General features: G+C 50.3%; 1 protein-coding gene across 1 annotated transcript; it reads right to left on the reverse strand.

Moving 5' to 3' along the window:
- Positions 1-10,423: 10,423 nt before the first annotated feature.
- On the reverse strand, positions 10,424-12,545 carry LOC119271482 (pectinesterase-like). Its single transcript, XM_037553300.1, has 2 exons — positions 11,445-12,545; positions 10,424-11,351 (listed from the first exon to the last, which is right to left on the reverse strand). The coding sequence occupies exons 1-2, from the start codon at positions 12,541-12,543 to the stop codon at positions 10,678-10,680; spliced, it is 1,773 nt and encodes a 590-aa protein (XP_037409197.1). The 5' UTR covers positions 12,544-12,545; the 3' UTR covers positions 10,424-10,677.
- Between the last annotated feature and the right edge of the window lie 458 nt (positions 12,546-13,003).

Raw genomic sequence — 13,003 nt, forward strand, 5'->3', positions numbered from 1 at the left:
GCCCAATGGGAGGCCAAGGTAAGTGAACGGCATCGAGCCAACCACACACCCAAAGACTCTAGCAAAATTGGTCATAGCAGTCGCGTCAAGATTGATCGGGATCAATGTGGATTTGTGGAAATTAATCTTGAGGCCAATGGAGGAAGCATAATCAGACAGAATCTGCTTAACTAGGGTGGCTTGGCGAGTGCATGCAGACAGGACAATGAGCATGTCATCGGCGTATTGAAGGACCGGGTAATCAGTCTGTCCAATGCAAGGAAACGGGAGGTCAAGTCGGCCTTGTTGAAAAGCGTCATTAATTGCCACCTGAAGTAACTCAGCTGCGAGGACAAAGATTAACGGCAAAAGCGGGTCTCCTTGCCTAACCCCGCATCTGCATGGGAATTGTCGGCCGGGCACGCTATTAAGGAGGACAGATTATTGGACAGAAGAAAAGAGGCAATTAATCTAGGAGATCCATCGATCATTAAAGCCCATATGACGCATTATATTAATCATGGGTTCATGCACGATTGTATCGAATGCTTTGGCAAAGTCGAGCTTGAGAAGAATGATCTCCCGGCCAGAAGCATGGCATTGATGAATGTAGTGGTAGGCCCATGCAAGGCAATCTTGGATGGTTCTTCCCTTGAGGAAGCCATATTGGTTGCGGTGCACCAGCTGTAAGATGATGTGTTGCAGTCGATTGGCTAGGAGTTACCCTAACCCTAGCACAATCGGTCCCACCAAGTTGATCATGTCGGTCCCACCGAAAACTCTAACGTTCACATTTTGAACCATATCGGTCTAACCGAGTTTCACTATTCGGTCCCACCGAGTTTGGTAAATTGTGTGTAACGGCTAGATTTTGTGTGGAGGCTATATATACCCCTCCACCCTTCCTCCATTCATGGAGATAGCAATCAGAATGTGCCTACACTTCCAGCATTCATTTTCTGAGAGAGAACCACCTACTCATGTGTTGAGACCAAGACATTCCAATCCAACCACAAGAATCTTGATCTCTTGACTTCCCCAAGTTGCTTTCCACTCAAATCATCTTTCCACCGTATCCAAATCTGTGTGAGAGAGTTGAGTGTTGGGGAGACTATCATTTGAAGCACAAGAGCAAGGAGTTCATCACCAACACACCATCTATTACCTTTTGGAGAGTGGTGTCTCCTAGATTGGTTAGGTGTCACTTGGGAACCTCCATCAAGATTGTGGAGTTGAACCAAGGAGTTTGTAAGGGCAAGGAGATTGCCTACTTCGTGAAGATCTACCCAAGTGAGGCAAGTCCTTCGTGGGCGATGGTCATGGTGGGATAGATAAGTTGCTTCTTCGTGGACCCTTCGTGGGTGGAGCCCTCCATGGACTCGCGCAGCCGTTACTCTTCATGGGTTGAAGTCTCCACCAACGTGGATGTACGATAGCACCACCTATCGGAACCACGCCAAAAATCTCCGTGTCTCCAATTGCGTTTGCACACTCCAATCCCACCCCTTTACTTTCTTGCAATTTGTATGCTTTACTTTCCGCTGCTCATATACTCTTGCCATGCTTGCTTGAAATGTATTGTGAATGTTTAAACTTGTGCTAAAACTCCACCTTAACTCGAAGAACTTAAAACTTCTACTTTTCTTTGTTGAGGGTCTAATCACCCCCCCCCTCTAGACACCTCTTCTCGATCCTTTCAGCCCCACCACCACGCGTCGATCGGCACCCTGAAGATCTGTCCGGAGCCGGCCCAGCACGGCAAAGGCCTCCTCCAAAGCGCCGGGCACGGCAGAGGAGCCATGATCCGCCAGCATGAGGACTTGGGGAGGAGGTGGCATTGGCGCCTAGGCTGGCGATGCAGTAGTGGCAAGGATGGCAGGGGGCTCCAGAGCCCTCGAACCCCCAGCGGGTGCGATGGAGACAGATGCCCCCGGAGTCGGCTTGGCCACAGATGCAGTCTTCTCCTGAGTCTAGGTCGCCGAGCCCCGAGAGGCTCGCTCCATCATGGATAGACGTGAGTCGGGCCCTTCCTCCCATGTCGGGGTAACCGCGCCCATAGCAGGACACGAGGCCTCAGAGGCCCTGGCCTCCTCCCTCTTCCTCTTCACCACCGGCTGCAGCCTGGCCACCAGGAGGAGAACCTCGTGAGCACGGCATCAAAGACAGGGAGCAAACACAAGGTGAAGTACTTACTCGTCGTCAGCAACGTACGCCTTCCTCTTGGACAGGAGTGCAGCACCTCCGAGCTTTTTGAGCAAAGGCCTCGCCGCGCCCTCAGGATCAGCCGGGCGTGGGGCGGCTGGCTCTGGAGTAGCAGCGACGGGCGGCAAGGCGGGTGCGTCGCCCCGGGGAAGCAACGCGGCCTCGCCCTTCTCTGGGGTCCCTCGACCCGGCCTCCACAGAGGGGTGCCCCCAAACCTCGTGACAACCTCGGCGGAGCGCGGGGAACCCTTGACCGGATATTCGCCAGCATCATCATCATCGGAGAGACCGTGGAGGAGAGCTCTCCCCCACCTCCTCCAGGGTCGCCTCCGAGTCCCCATCCTTCCTGAAGATCTCGCGGGAGGACACCGGCACCGGGGAGTTGGGGAGCGTGAGCGGCACGAGCCCCCACTCATTGAAGGCAGGCATGGCGGCGGCCACCGCCACCCCGTCGTCGCGATGGTACAGTGGGAGGTAGGCCGCTGGGAGGCTCCCCGGGTCCTTCTCAAGCATGGTACGCACGGCCTTGCTTAGCTCATCATCGGTCAAGTCTTCCGGGCGCAAACGGAGGTCGTCTTCCGCGCCCTTGATGCTCCACAAAGGGCGCGAGTGCGCCTGGAGTAGAGCCAGGCGCTGCGTCAGGAACTCCCTGACGAGCATGGCCCCTGTCAGCTTCTCCGCCTCCAGGTCCGCCGTCATCTTCTCCAGCATCGACACCGCCCAGGGGTCGGTGAGCTTCTCATGAGCCCACCGGTCCAGCTTCACTGGCATCCCGGTCGGCAGCTCCAGCCGAGCGTGAGAGCACTTGGCTTCCATGAAGATCCACTTGCACCGGAAATCGTCCACCTTCTTCTCGACCCTCGAGATCGCGTTGCTGCCGTGGGACGCGACGAAGCAGACACACCTAGAGCACTGGGTTGTGTTGCGCATCCGGAGATAGAAGAAGTGGCGGAGCAGCGCAACGAAGGGCGCCACCGCCACAAACGCCTCGCAGTAGAAGGCGAAGATCGATAGGAGGAGGGTGGAGATTGGATGGAGATTAAGGGCATGGATTCAATAATTGTCGAGGTCAGCAAAGAAGAAATTGGAGAAAGGGGGAACAAGCCCCACGAAGACGCTGTGCAGAAAGAAGGGGTAGAAGCTTTCCCCCAAGGTGTCCCGCCTGGCGGAGCCGACCCAAAGCTCCGTCTCCCTCCCCTCGTTGTCGTTGCTCACCATTAGCGGGAACATGGCAGCAAGGTACTTCTCCTCAGTGATGGTGGATGCATTGAGGGCCAGCTCAAGTGAGGAGGCCAAGTGCGCGGAAGGAGTAGCGGGCTTCGCCTTTTCAGTTGCCATCAGTGGCGAGCTCAGGGAGAGGTCGGCTGGAGGGGCTCTGAGCAGGGAGAGAAAGGGATTTGGAGCAAGACGAAGGAAGGGCAATGAAGGCTCAGCGGTAGGTGCCAGCCTTTTTGTCAGCCTAGGACGGTTGCCGAGGCAGCGTGGGGAAGCGGAGACGCCCACGTCCCATAAAGCACCACGCGTCGACCGAGCCCACGGGCGGTTCGGACCCGTGGCGCTTCGCCCTTGCCCTTTAGCTTTGCCTCGAAGAAAAGTCCGAGCATGCCTTGGGCCCGGGGGCTACTGTCAGCGTTCTAGGAACCAGGGTACCCAGACTTGCCTGCCTACGGCCCACGGTGTGGCTCCATCAGCAGCCTGGTATGGCCCACCTTCGGCATCAACAACACAAGACCCTCGCGAGGCGGACGATGCCAAGACCTCTAGAAGGAGTGGACTCCCTAGGCTGGCTCTTGAGGAGTGGAGTTTCCTATGTAGGCGCCCACCTCATGAGGATAAGATGACGCAAGCCATGGCGACCAAGGCCAGGCGGGCGCGAGCGGTCGTAGTGCAGCAGGTTTCCTCTTTGGTGCTAAAGAGGCAAGCGCAGGCGCGGAGTCCTAAGGCATCAGCCAAAGGTTTCCATTTCCGTGCTACGAGACCAAGACCGCCAGGACGGCAGGACAAAGGTCATCGCCGAGCCCACCACGGCGTCACGACCAGAAGCTTTGCAGGCGAAGACCACCTTTCATCAGGATAAGATATACTAGTTGTCTCCCTTCGAATTTGGCCTTTGTGGGATCCCTTCCCACCTTCATTTTGGCGGAAGAGGACCAAGGCCACTATAAATATAGCCTAGCCACCACCATAGAAGGGGGGATCATTCAGACCATCCACACCATCACCAGCTCACACAAGCACAAGAACACACCTTCTGAGGTTGTTCTTCCTCTGTACCAGTTCATCCTCAGCCCACCTCGAGGCTAATCCACCACAAAGCGGGAGTAGGGTATTACACCGCAAGGTGGCCCGAACCTGGGTAAACCATTGTGTCTCTTTCCATTCCAGTTCATCGAGCTAGGCCGAGGGATCGACGAGTTGGCAGACTGGGAAGGTTGAGTTCTTCGCACGCACCCTAGAGTTCGAATCTATCTTGGGTCTGCGGAGCCCCGAATCTGACATACCTGCACACAAACAAATAATTTGCTTGCACCCAACAAAGGCAAGGGGATCGTCAATCTCCTTCTTCTTGCTAGCAACAAGATTAAAAGCAAATAATGATAGGGCAAAGCGACAAGAAAGTAAAAAAGCAATCGTAGGAGTTTTTGTATTAATGGAAAATAGACCCAGGGCCATAAGTTCACTAGAGGCATCACTCTCAAAAGCATGTAATTAGACAAATTACTTTTGGGAAATTGTCATAATAGCGCAAGTTATAATTATGATCTTTCATGGCATAATCTCACATAAGCATTACATCCTTGATAAGTAGACCGTTAATCCAACTTCATCTACTACTATTACTCCACCCCAGGACTGTTATCCAGCATGCATCTCAAAGTATTAAGTTCACAAGAAACAGAGTAACACAATCAGCAAGATGATATAATGTAGACAGAAGAAAGCCTAGCAATAAGAAGACCCCATCGCTTTATCCTTAGTGGCAACAACACAATATGTGCATTTGTCCATTCTGTCACTGGAAATGATTACCGCAAGATTGAGCCAACTACTATGCACCACTCCCTTTGAAGAAATACTCATCTATCTTGGACAGAGAAGACTCATAGATCAGAAAGCATACGTAGCTATAACATTACACATCAAAGAAACTTCAAGAGATTCATATAAATTAAATGAATAATCTGATCATAAATCCACAGTTCATTGGATCCCAACAAACACGCCACAAGAATTACATCAGATGGATCTCCAAAGAGATCATTGTATTGAAGTGTGTGTGTGTGTGTGTGTGAGAGAGAGAGAGAGAGAGATAGAGACTACTATGGACCCGTAGGTCCTGAAAGAACTACTCACACATCATCATGGAGGCAGGAAGGTTGATGGAGATGGATTCCCCAATGATTCACCCCTCCAGTAGAGTGATACGTCCATTTTGCATCATGCTTTCATATTGATATTTATTGCATTATGGGCTGTTATTACACATTATGGTACAATACTTATGCCTTTTCTCTCTTATTTTACAAGATTTACATGAAGACGGAGAATGCCGGCAACTGGAATTCTGGACCGGAAAGGAGAAAATCTGAGAGACCTATTCTGCACAACTCCAAAAGTCCTGAAAATTTACGGAGAATTATTTTGGAATATATAAAAAATATTGGGCGAAGAAAATACCAGAGGGGACCCACTAGGTGGCCACAAGCCTGGGGGCGCGCCCTACCCCCTAGGCGCGCCCTAGGGCTTGTGGGCCCCTTGGCAGGCCTCCGGTGCTCATCTTCTACTATATGGAGGGTTTTGACCGGGAAAAATCAGAAGGAAGCTTTCAGTATGAAGCGCAGCCATCTCGAGGTGGAACCTGGGCAGAAGCAATCTTGGGCTCCGGCAGAGCTGTTCTGCCTGGGAAACTTCCCTCCTAGAGGGGGAAATCGAAGCCGTCGTCATCACCAATGATCCTTTCATCGAGAGGGCATCAATCTCCATCAACATATTCACCAGCACCATCTCCTCTCAAACCCTAGTTTATCTCTTGTATCCGATCTTTGTCCCAAAACCTCAGATTGGTACCTGTGGGTTGCTAGTAGTGTTGATTACTCCTTGTAGTTGATGCTAGTTGGTTTATTCGGTGGAAGATCATATGTTCAAATCCTTAATGCTATTTAATACCCCTCTGATTATGAACATGAATATGCTTTGTGAGTAGTTACGTTTGTTCCTGAGGACATGGGAGAAGTCTTGTTATAAGTAATCATATGAATTTGGTATTCGTTCGATATTTTGACGAGATGTATGTTGTCTCTCCTCTAGTGGTATTATGTGAACGTCGACTACATGACACTTCACCATGATTTGGGCCTAGGGGAAGGCATTGGGAAGTAATAAGTAGATGATGGGTTGCTAGAGTGACAGAAGCTTAAACCCTAGTTTATGCGTTGCTTCGTAAGGGGCTGATTTGGATCCACATGTTTCATGCTATGATTAGATTTATCTTAATTCTTCTTTTGTAGTTGTGGATGCTTGCGAGAGTGTTTTATCATAAGTGGAGGCTTTTCCAAGTAAGCACAACATCCAAGCACCGGTCCACCCACATATCAAATTATCGAAGTAACGAATGTGAATCATATGAGCATGATGAAAACTAGCTTGACAATAATTCCCATGTGTCATCGAGAGCGCTTTGCTTTATATAAGAGTTCGTCCATGCTTGTCCTTTGCTACAAAAAGTATTGGGCCACCTTTCTGCACCTTAGTTACACTTGTTACTTGTTACCCGTTAGGAATTATCTTATCACAAAACTATTTGTTATCGATAATTTCAGTGCTTGCAGGGAATACCTTGCTGAAAACCGCTTGTCATTTCCTTATGCTCCTCGTTGGGTTCGACACTCTTACTTATTGAAAGGACTATGATAGATCTCCTATACTTGTGGGTCATCAAGACTCTTTTTTGGTGTCGTTGTCGGGGAGTGGAGCGCCTTTGGTAAGTGGAATTTGATAAGGAAACATTTATAATATGTGCTGAAATTACTGTCACTTGTTACTATGGAAAATAATCCGTTGAGGGGTTTGTTCGGGGTATCTTCACCCTGACCGTAAGAGCAAAGAGTTCCCCCTCAACCTACTGAACCTACTAAAAATATTTATTATGAAATTCCTTCATGTATGATAGAGAAACTGCTAGCTAATCTTTATGCATGAGATGGAACGTTTCATCCTGATATGCATCTAATCTATGTGGATGAAGTTTGTGGATTATTTAAGCTTGCAGGTTTTCCCGAGGATGAAGTCAAGAAGAAGGTATTCCCTTTATCTTTAAAGGAGAAGGCATTGGCATGGTATAGGCTATGTGATGATATTGGGACTTGGAATTACAACCGATTGAAATTGGAATTTCATCAGAAGTTTTATCCTATGCATCTAGTTCCTCATGATCGGAATTGTATTTATAATTTTTGTCCTCGTGAAGGAGAAAGTGTCGCTCATGCTTGAGGGAGGCTTAAGTCAATGTTATATTCATGCCCCAATCATGATCTCTCAAGAGAAATTATTTTTCAGAATTTTTATGCTCGACTTTCTCGTAATGAGCAATCCATGCTCGATACTTCTTCTACTGGTTCTTTTATGAAGAAGACTATTGAATTTAAATAGAATTTATTGAAAAGAATTAAATGCAACTCTGGAGATTAGGAACTCGACGAAGGTAATGAGTCAAGTATAAACTTAAGTTTGATTGTGTTAAATCTTTTATGGATACTGATGCTTTTCGTGAATTTGGCACTAAATATGGACTTGACTCTAAGATAGTAGCTTCTTTCTGTGAATCATTTGCTACTCATGTTGATCTTCCCAAGAAGAAGTGGTTTAAATATCATCCTCCCATTTAAGTAAAAGTAGTAGAACCTATTAAAGTTGAAGAAGAAATTATTACTTATAATATAATAGCATTTAGCAATAAAAATATAGATATGTGTGAGATGTATCAGGAAGGTTCGCTGGAGTCCGAACCTTCGCCACATAGGACTCCGACAAACTCAGCCCATCCAAAGCCCCACCACGGGCAATGACGGTGCAGAAATCGGTTAGATCCCTTGGTAGGGGCCCAAGCGCAGCCGGAAGTCGGAGATCGAAAGTCACATGAGGGTTTTACCCAGGTTAGGGCCTTTGATGAGTAATACCCTACATCCTGCTTGTTTTTGTTATTCATGGTGGAACGATACCTTATGCGAGGAGTTTACAATGGTGTATGAGATTGCTATCGGAACTTTCTATCTAAGAGAAGATGGGATTGAGAGCCTCCTAGCCTCCCCTTATATACAAGGTGGAGGCTGGGCTTTTTACAGGTGAGCATATGTGATCTTAGGCCATTGTCACCCTTGGCTTGGAGAACAAGAAAAAAAAGTTCGTTGACGAAAAAGAAAAAACACGTCTTTTTCTTTCTTGAGAGGTACATATTTGCTTCTGCGAGAAAAAAAAGCGGGACAAAAATCATGCTTCCGGCTTGGGTTTTTTCTTTCGGTTTTTACGATTGTTTTCGTGAGAAAAAGTTCATCGAAACCTATTAACATGGGATCTATTTTTGAATATTTCCACACGAGAAATCCAGTGGTGAAAACGGTTCGCTATTTGGACACACGGTTTAATAGATAAAAAAAATTAACTGAACGAATCTATGGACAAAGGAAAAAAATCCTAGGTTGCGACAAGTGACGGATATGCAGTGAGCCACTTGTCACAATCTGATAAGGTAGGACTGACCAGGAGTATCCTTTTAATTAGTGATCTCACGCTGGTCTGCGGCGCTGAGAGGGGTTAGGTCTCGCGGGTCGAATAGGAATGGGCCAGTTGCACTGTTTAGTGTAGGGATTTCTACTTTCTTTTACAGAAAATAGACTAGGCTGAGATTAGAAATTATTTGGAGGGCCAATTCAAATCCAAATGGGTTGAAAATTTAATTGTGGCGTTGATAATATACAATAGGTTCACATAAAATATTCAGACCATTTGGATGAGTTTCAATATTTCCCCGCGACAAAAGGATGAGTTTCAACATTTATTTGGGAAAATAAAGTGGGACATGGCATAGTCACAGTTTGAGCTAGAAGTAGGAGCCATGTACTTCCTTGTCTCAAAACATAAGACGTTTTTTGGTCAAGATTTAGACAAAAAACCGTTTTATATTTTGAGGCAGAGGGAGTGCGAAAATTATAAAATAATTTGGGTAGCTCCAAAATGTCACAAAAAGGATATTGTAAAGTGTGGAGGTGAGTCTTGAGCTAGAACACCAAAAGGGAGAATGGTTCACTTATTCACTATTTGGCAAAATAGCAAAATAAAATAGAACTTAAGATTTATTAAAATTTCTAAATTCCTCCTTAATGAAAGGCAATATGATGCTGATGCAATGCTTGTGAGATGAGCATGATGCAAAAATAACATAACAAGGAGTTTACAATTAGGGTACTATTCACACCTTTGTTTATGGCTAGTTCTTTGATGATATTTCAATCATTTAGATTTCTTTTACGGACTCCTCTGATATCAAATTTGGTCTGCCGATCTTTGAACATTAACAACATGCTTAAACGGTCCAATATGCACCGACGCTGCTGGCGCGGCCTGTGTTGTATATGCTCAAATCCACCCCACACGATGTTGGACAACCTTCTCTATAATCGATGATACCCCAACTTTATCAACGTATATTCGGACCCGATCGTCTCTTGTGTGGACACATATCCATCTCAATATACACATCTCTACTACACCTAACTTTGGATATGCCATCTATTAGTTGACCAACATTCAGCCATACAACATCACAGATTGAATCGCTGTCCTACAGAACTTTTTTAGGTTTTATGGCACTTTCTTGTCGCATAGGACGTTAAAAGCTTGAGCTACTTCATCCATCTAGTTATGATTTGATGTTTCACATCTTCATTGATATCACCTTCCTTCTGCAGCATTGAGCTCAAATATCGAAAGATGTCTTTTGAGGTACCACATGTCCATCAACGGTAATCTCCTCCTCTTCGTGCATAGTCGTACTGAAACCACACCTCATGTACTCAGTTTAGTTATAAAATAAATTTAAAACCTTTCGATTTCAAAGTTGACCTCCACAGCTCTAACTTTTTATTAAATCCCGTCCGACTATCGTCGACTACCACCACATCATCCGCAAAAAGCATACACTACCTTGTATATTTCTTGTGACCTCATCCGAAAAATATAAGGGCTCAAAGGTGACCTTTATTGTAGTCATGTTTTAATTGTCAAAACAAATCATGAGTACAATTCATGCGCCCTGTTGTTGTCAAGATCTAAACAATCTACGTGTTACGTTTCCATTCTTCCCCTAAGAAAACGTCCATTCTAATTGCATACCAGGCAAACATTTGTAAACACCCTACTAGATTTTATCTTCCAATATATGTAAGGGAATGCATCGATTCCGGCCATCCCCCATCCCCAAATTGACCATTTGCTAGTGTGTCATTTCTTGATCAAGTCGGCCGTGAAGGTGACGCCGGCGGACGGCAGCCATGTGAGGCCGTCGATGAACCGCCTTACGGTGAAGTGGCTGGCCCATACCGGGTCCATGATCACGTGGTACCCCGGCCACTTCACCCGTCCGGCGACCCCCGCGCCGGGCCCGAAATTTCTGTACTCGCCGTAGAAGAGGGTGGCGAGGCCGGCGTCCCCTGCCCACTCGAGCCACCCGCGCGCGCGCACGCCGGCGCCCAGGTACGACTCCATGACCACCACCCGCGAGAAAGGCTTCCACGGTCGGCCGAGGTAGGTCGGGTACTTGGCCTCCACGACGCAGTTGTGGATGGAGAACCCCGTGTTCTGGTTCGGGTCCTTGCGGCCCTGCGCCGTGACGCTCCCCGTCTGCCCCGGCGCCAGCGGCAGCGTGGCGAGGGTGCTGCGCTGGATCACGGCGATGCCGTTGCCGAAGACGAAGTCCACGGTGCCGGACACGCGGCAGTCGCGGTAGAACTGCCGGAGCGAGTGCGCGTAGAGCGTGTCCTGGTGCCCCTCGATGGCCACGCGGAAGAAGGCCGAGCGGTCCGAGTCCACGCGCAGGGCCACCGCCTGGTGCGCCGCCGGCCCCGCCGTGTTGCGGATCGTCAGGTCCCGCGCGATGAACCCCGCGCCGGACACGGCTACGCGCACGCAAAGCAGCAGCATCTTTAGCTTTTGTGCACGGTCAGGAAACGTAACTGGTTAACGAGACAGAATTTGCACTTTGTATTTACCAACGCTGGCGCTCCGGAACGTGGTCCAGCCGCTCGAGAAGCTCCGGCTGCCGGTGATCACCGTCTCGCCCATGCCCTCGCCGACGAGCACGATGTTGGTCTTCTTCTTCTTCACGTCCACGTTCTCGTAGTACACCCCTCGCTTCACGTAGATGACGTACTTCCTCCGGCTGTGGTTGGGCGCGCGCGCCACCGCCTCGCCGACAGACCGGTACCTGCCGCTCCCGTCCCGAGCCACCACCACGTCCACGCGCATTGCCTTCTTCCCTCCGGACCGGCCCCGGGCGCGCGCGAGCTCCCCTTCGACGCCGCCGGCGACGTCCATCACCCACGGCGGCAGCTCCGAACCGGCGCCGGACGCCGCCGTGTCGTTCTTGCCGCGCTGGCGCAGCGGCATGATGCTGCGCAGCCGCTTGTGCATGGCGAGCAGGTTGCTCACCAGCTGCGTCAGCTGTGCCACGGACGCCTCGACGCGACGCAGCAGGCGGCCGTCGGTGCCGCGGAAGCCCTCCGTGCACGTGTCCTGGTTGCCCAGTGCGGCGCTGAGCCAGGCGTGCAGGTCGTCCTCGGCACGCGCGCCACTGCTGACGCTCCCAGACGCAGCGCCGTGCTGGGTCTCCATCTCCACCTCCGCGCCGTCGAGGGGCTCGGCCATGGCGTCGAGCGACCACCCGAGCTCGTCAACGGAGTACCCCAGCAGCTCGATGCAGTCGCGGACGGCCATCTCCTCGCGCGCGTGGTTGGACAGGGACGCCAGGCCGGCGACGGCCCCGACGGCCCCGACGGCGCTGACGGCCTCGCCGAGCGTGTCGCGGAGCGCGGCGCGGAGGACGGGCACGGGCCCGCTGCTGGGCCCGCCGCGCGCCGTGTCGATGCGCGAGACGCAGTCACCCTTGCCGCGCCCGGCTCCGGAGGAAGAAGAGGAGACGTTGAAGCACGCCTGGCGCAGCAGCGCTTCCTCGAAGGCCTCGGCCTCGCCCGGCCCCTTGAACGTGTACCCGGAGAACACCGCGGCGCCATCGCCGCCGCGGGGGACGAGCAGAAGCGCCAACAGCAGCAGGAGCGCCTGCAGGCAACGTGTCATCCATGTCGACGCCATTGGCGCGAGGAGTGTATGGGCATGACCATGGGACGAGCGTGCGTGCGTATATATTGTGAAGGCATTGCTGACGAAGGTAAGCAAGTAATCTGCCTTGGCGCAAAGGGAGGCAAGGTATAGTTTGTAGTGGAAGAAAGGTGAGCAAATATGGGAAATACCCAATGGTTCCTGAGTATGTATCCTATATGGGGTTTTATTTTTAGGATACCGATAACTGCCACACGTGTGGGCTGTAAGGTTTAGTGCCGCACGATTCGTTCGGCAACAACACTTGCCAGCCCGCACACCCCCGTGCGGACGCAGCTACCAGCGCCTGAACGATCGGGCAGCGACATATGTGGCCTGCACACCACCGTGCGGCAGCAATTGCCAACGCCCGCACGTTGTCAACTGCCCCAAAAACGCCTGCCCGCAAAACTCCCCTAACCCCTCCTCCAACTCCTTCGTCTACCTCTGCCCC

This window comes from Triticum dicoccoides, chromosome 3A (genome assembly GCF_002162155.2).
Source record: "Triticum dicoccoides isolate Atlit2015 ecotype Zavitan chromosome 3A, WEW_v2.0, whole genome shotgun sequence".
NCBI classification, from domain to species: domain Eukaryota; kingdom Viridiplantae; phylum Streptophyta; class Magnoliopsida; order Poales; family Poaceae; genus Triticum; species Triticum dicoccoides.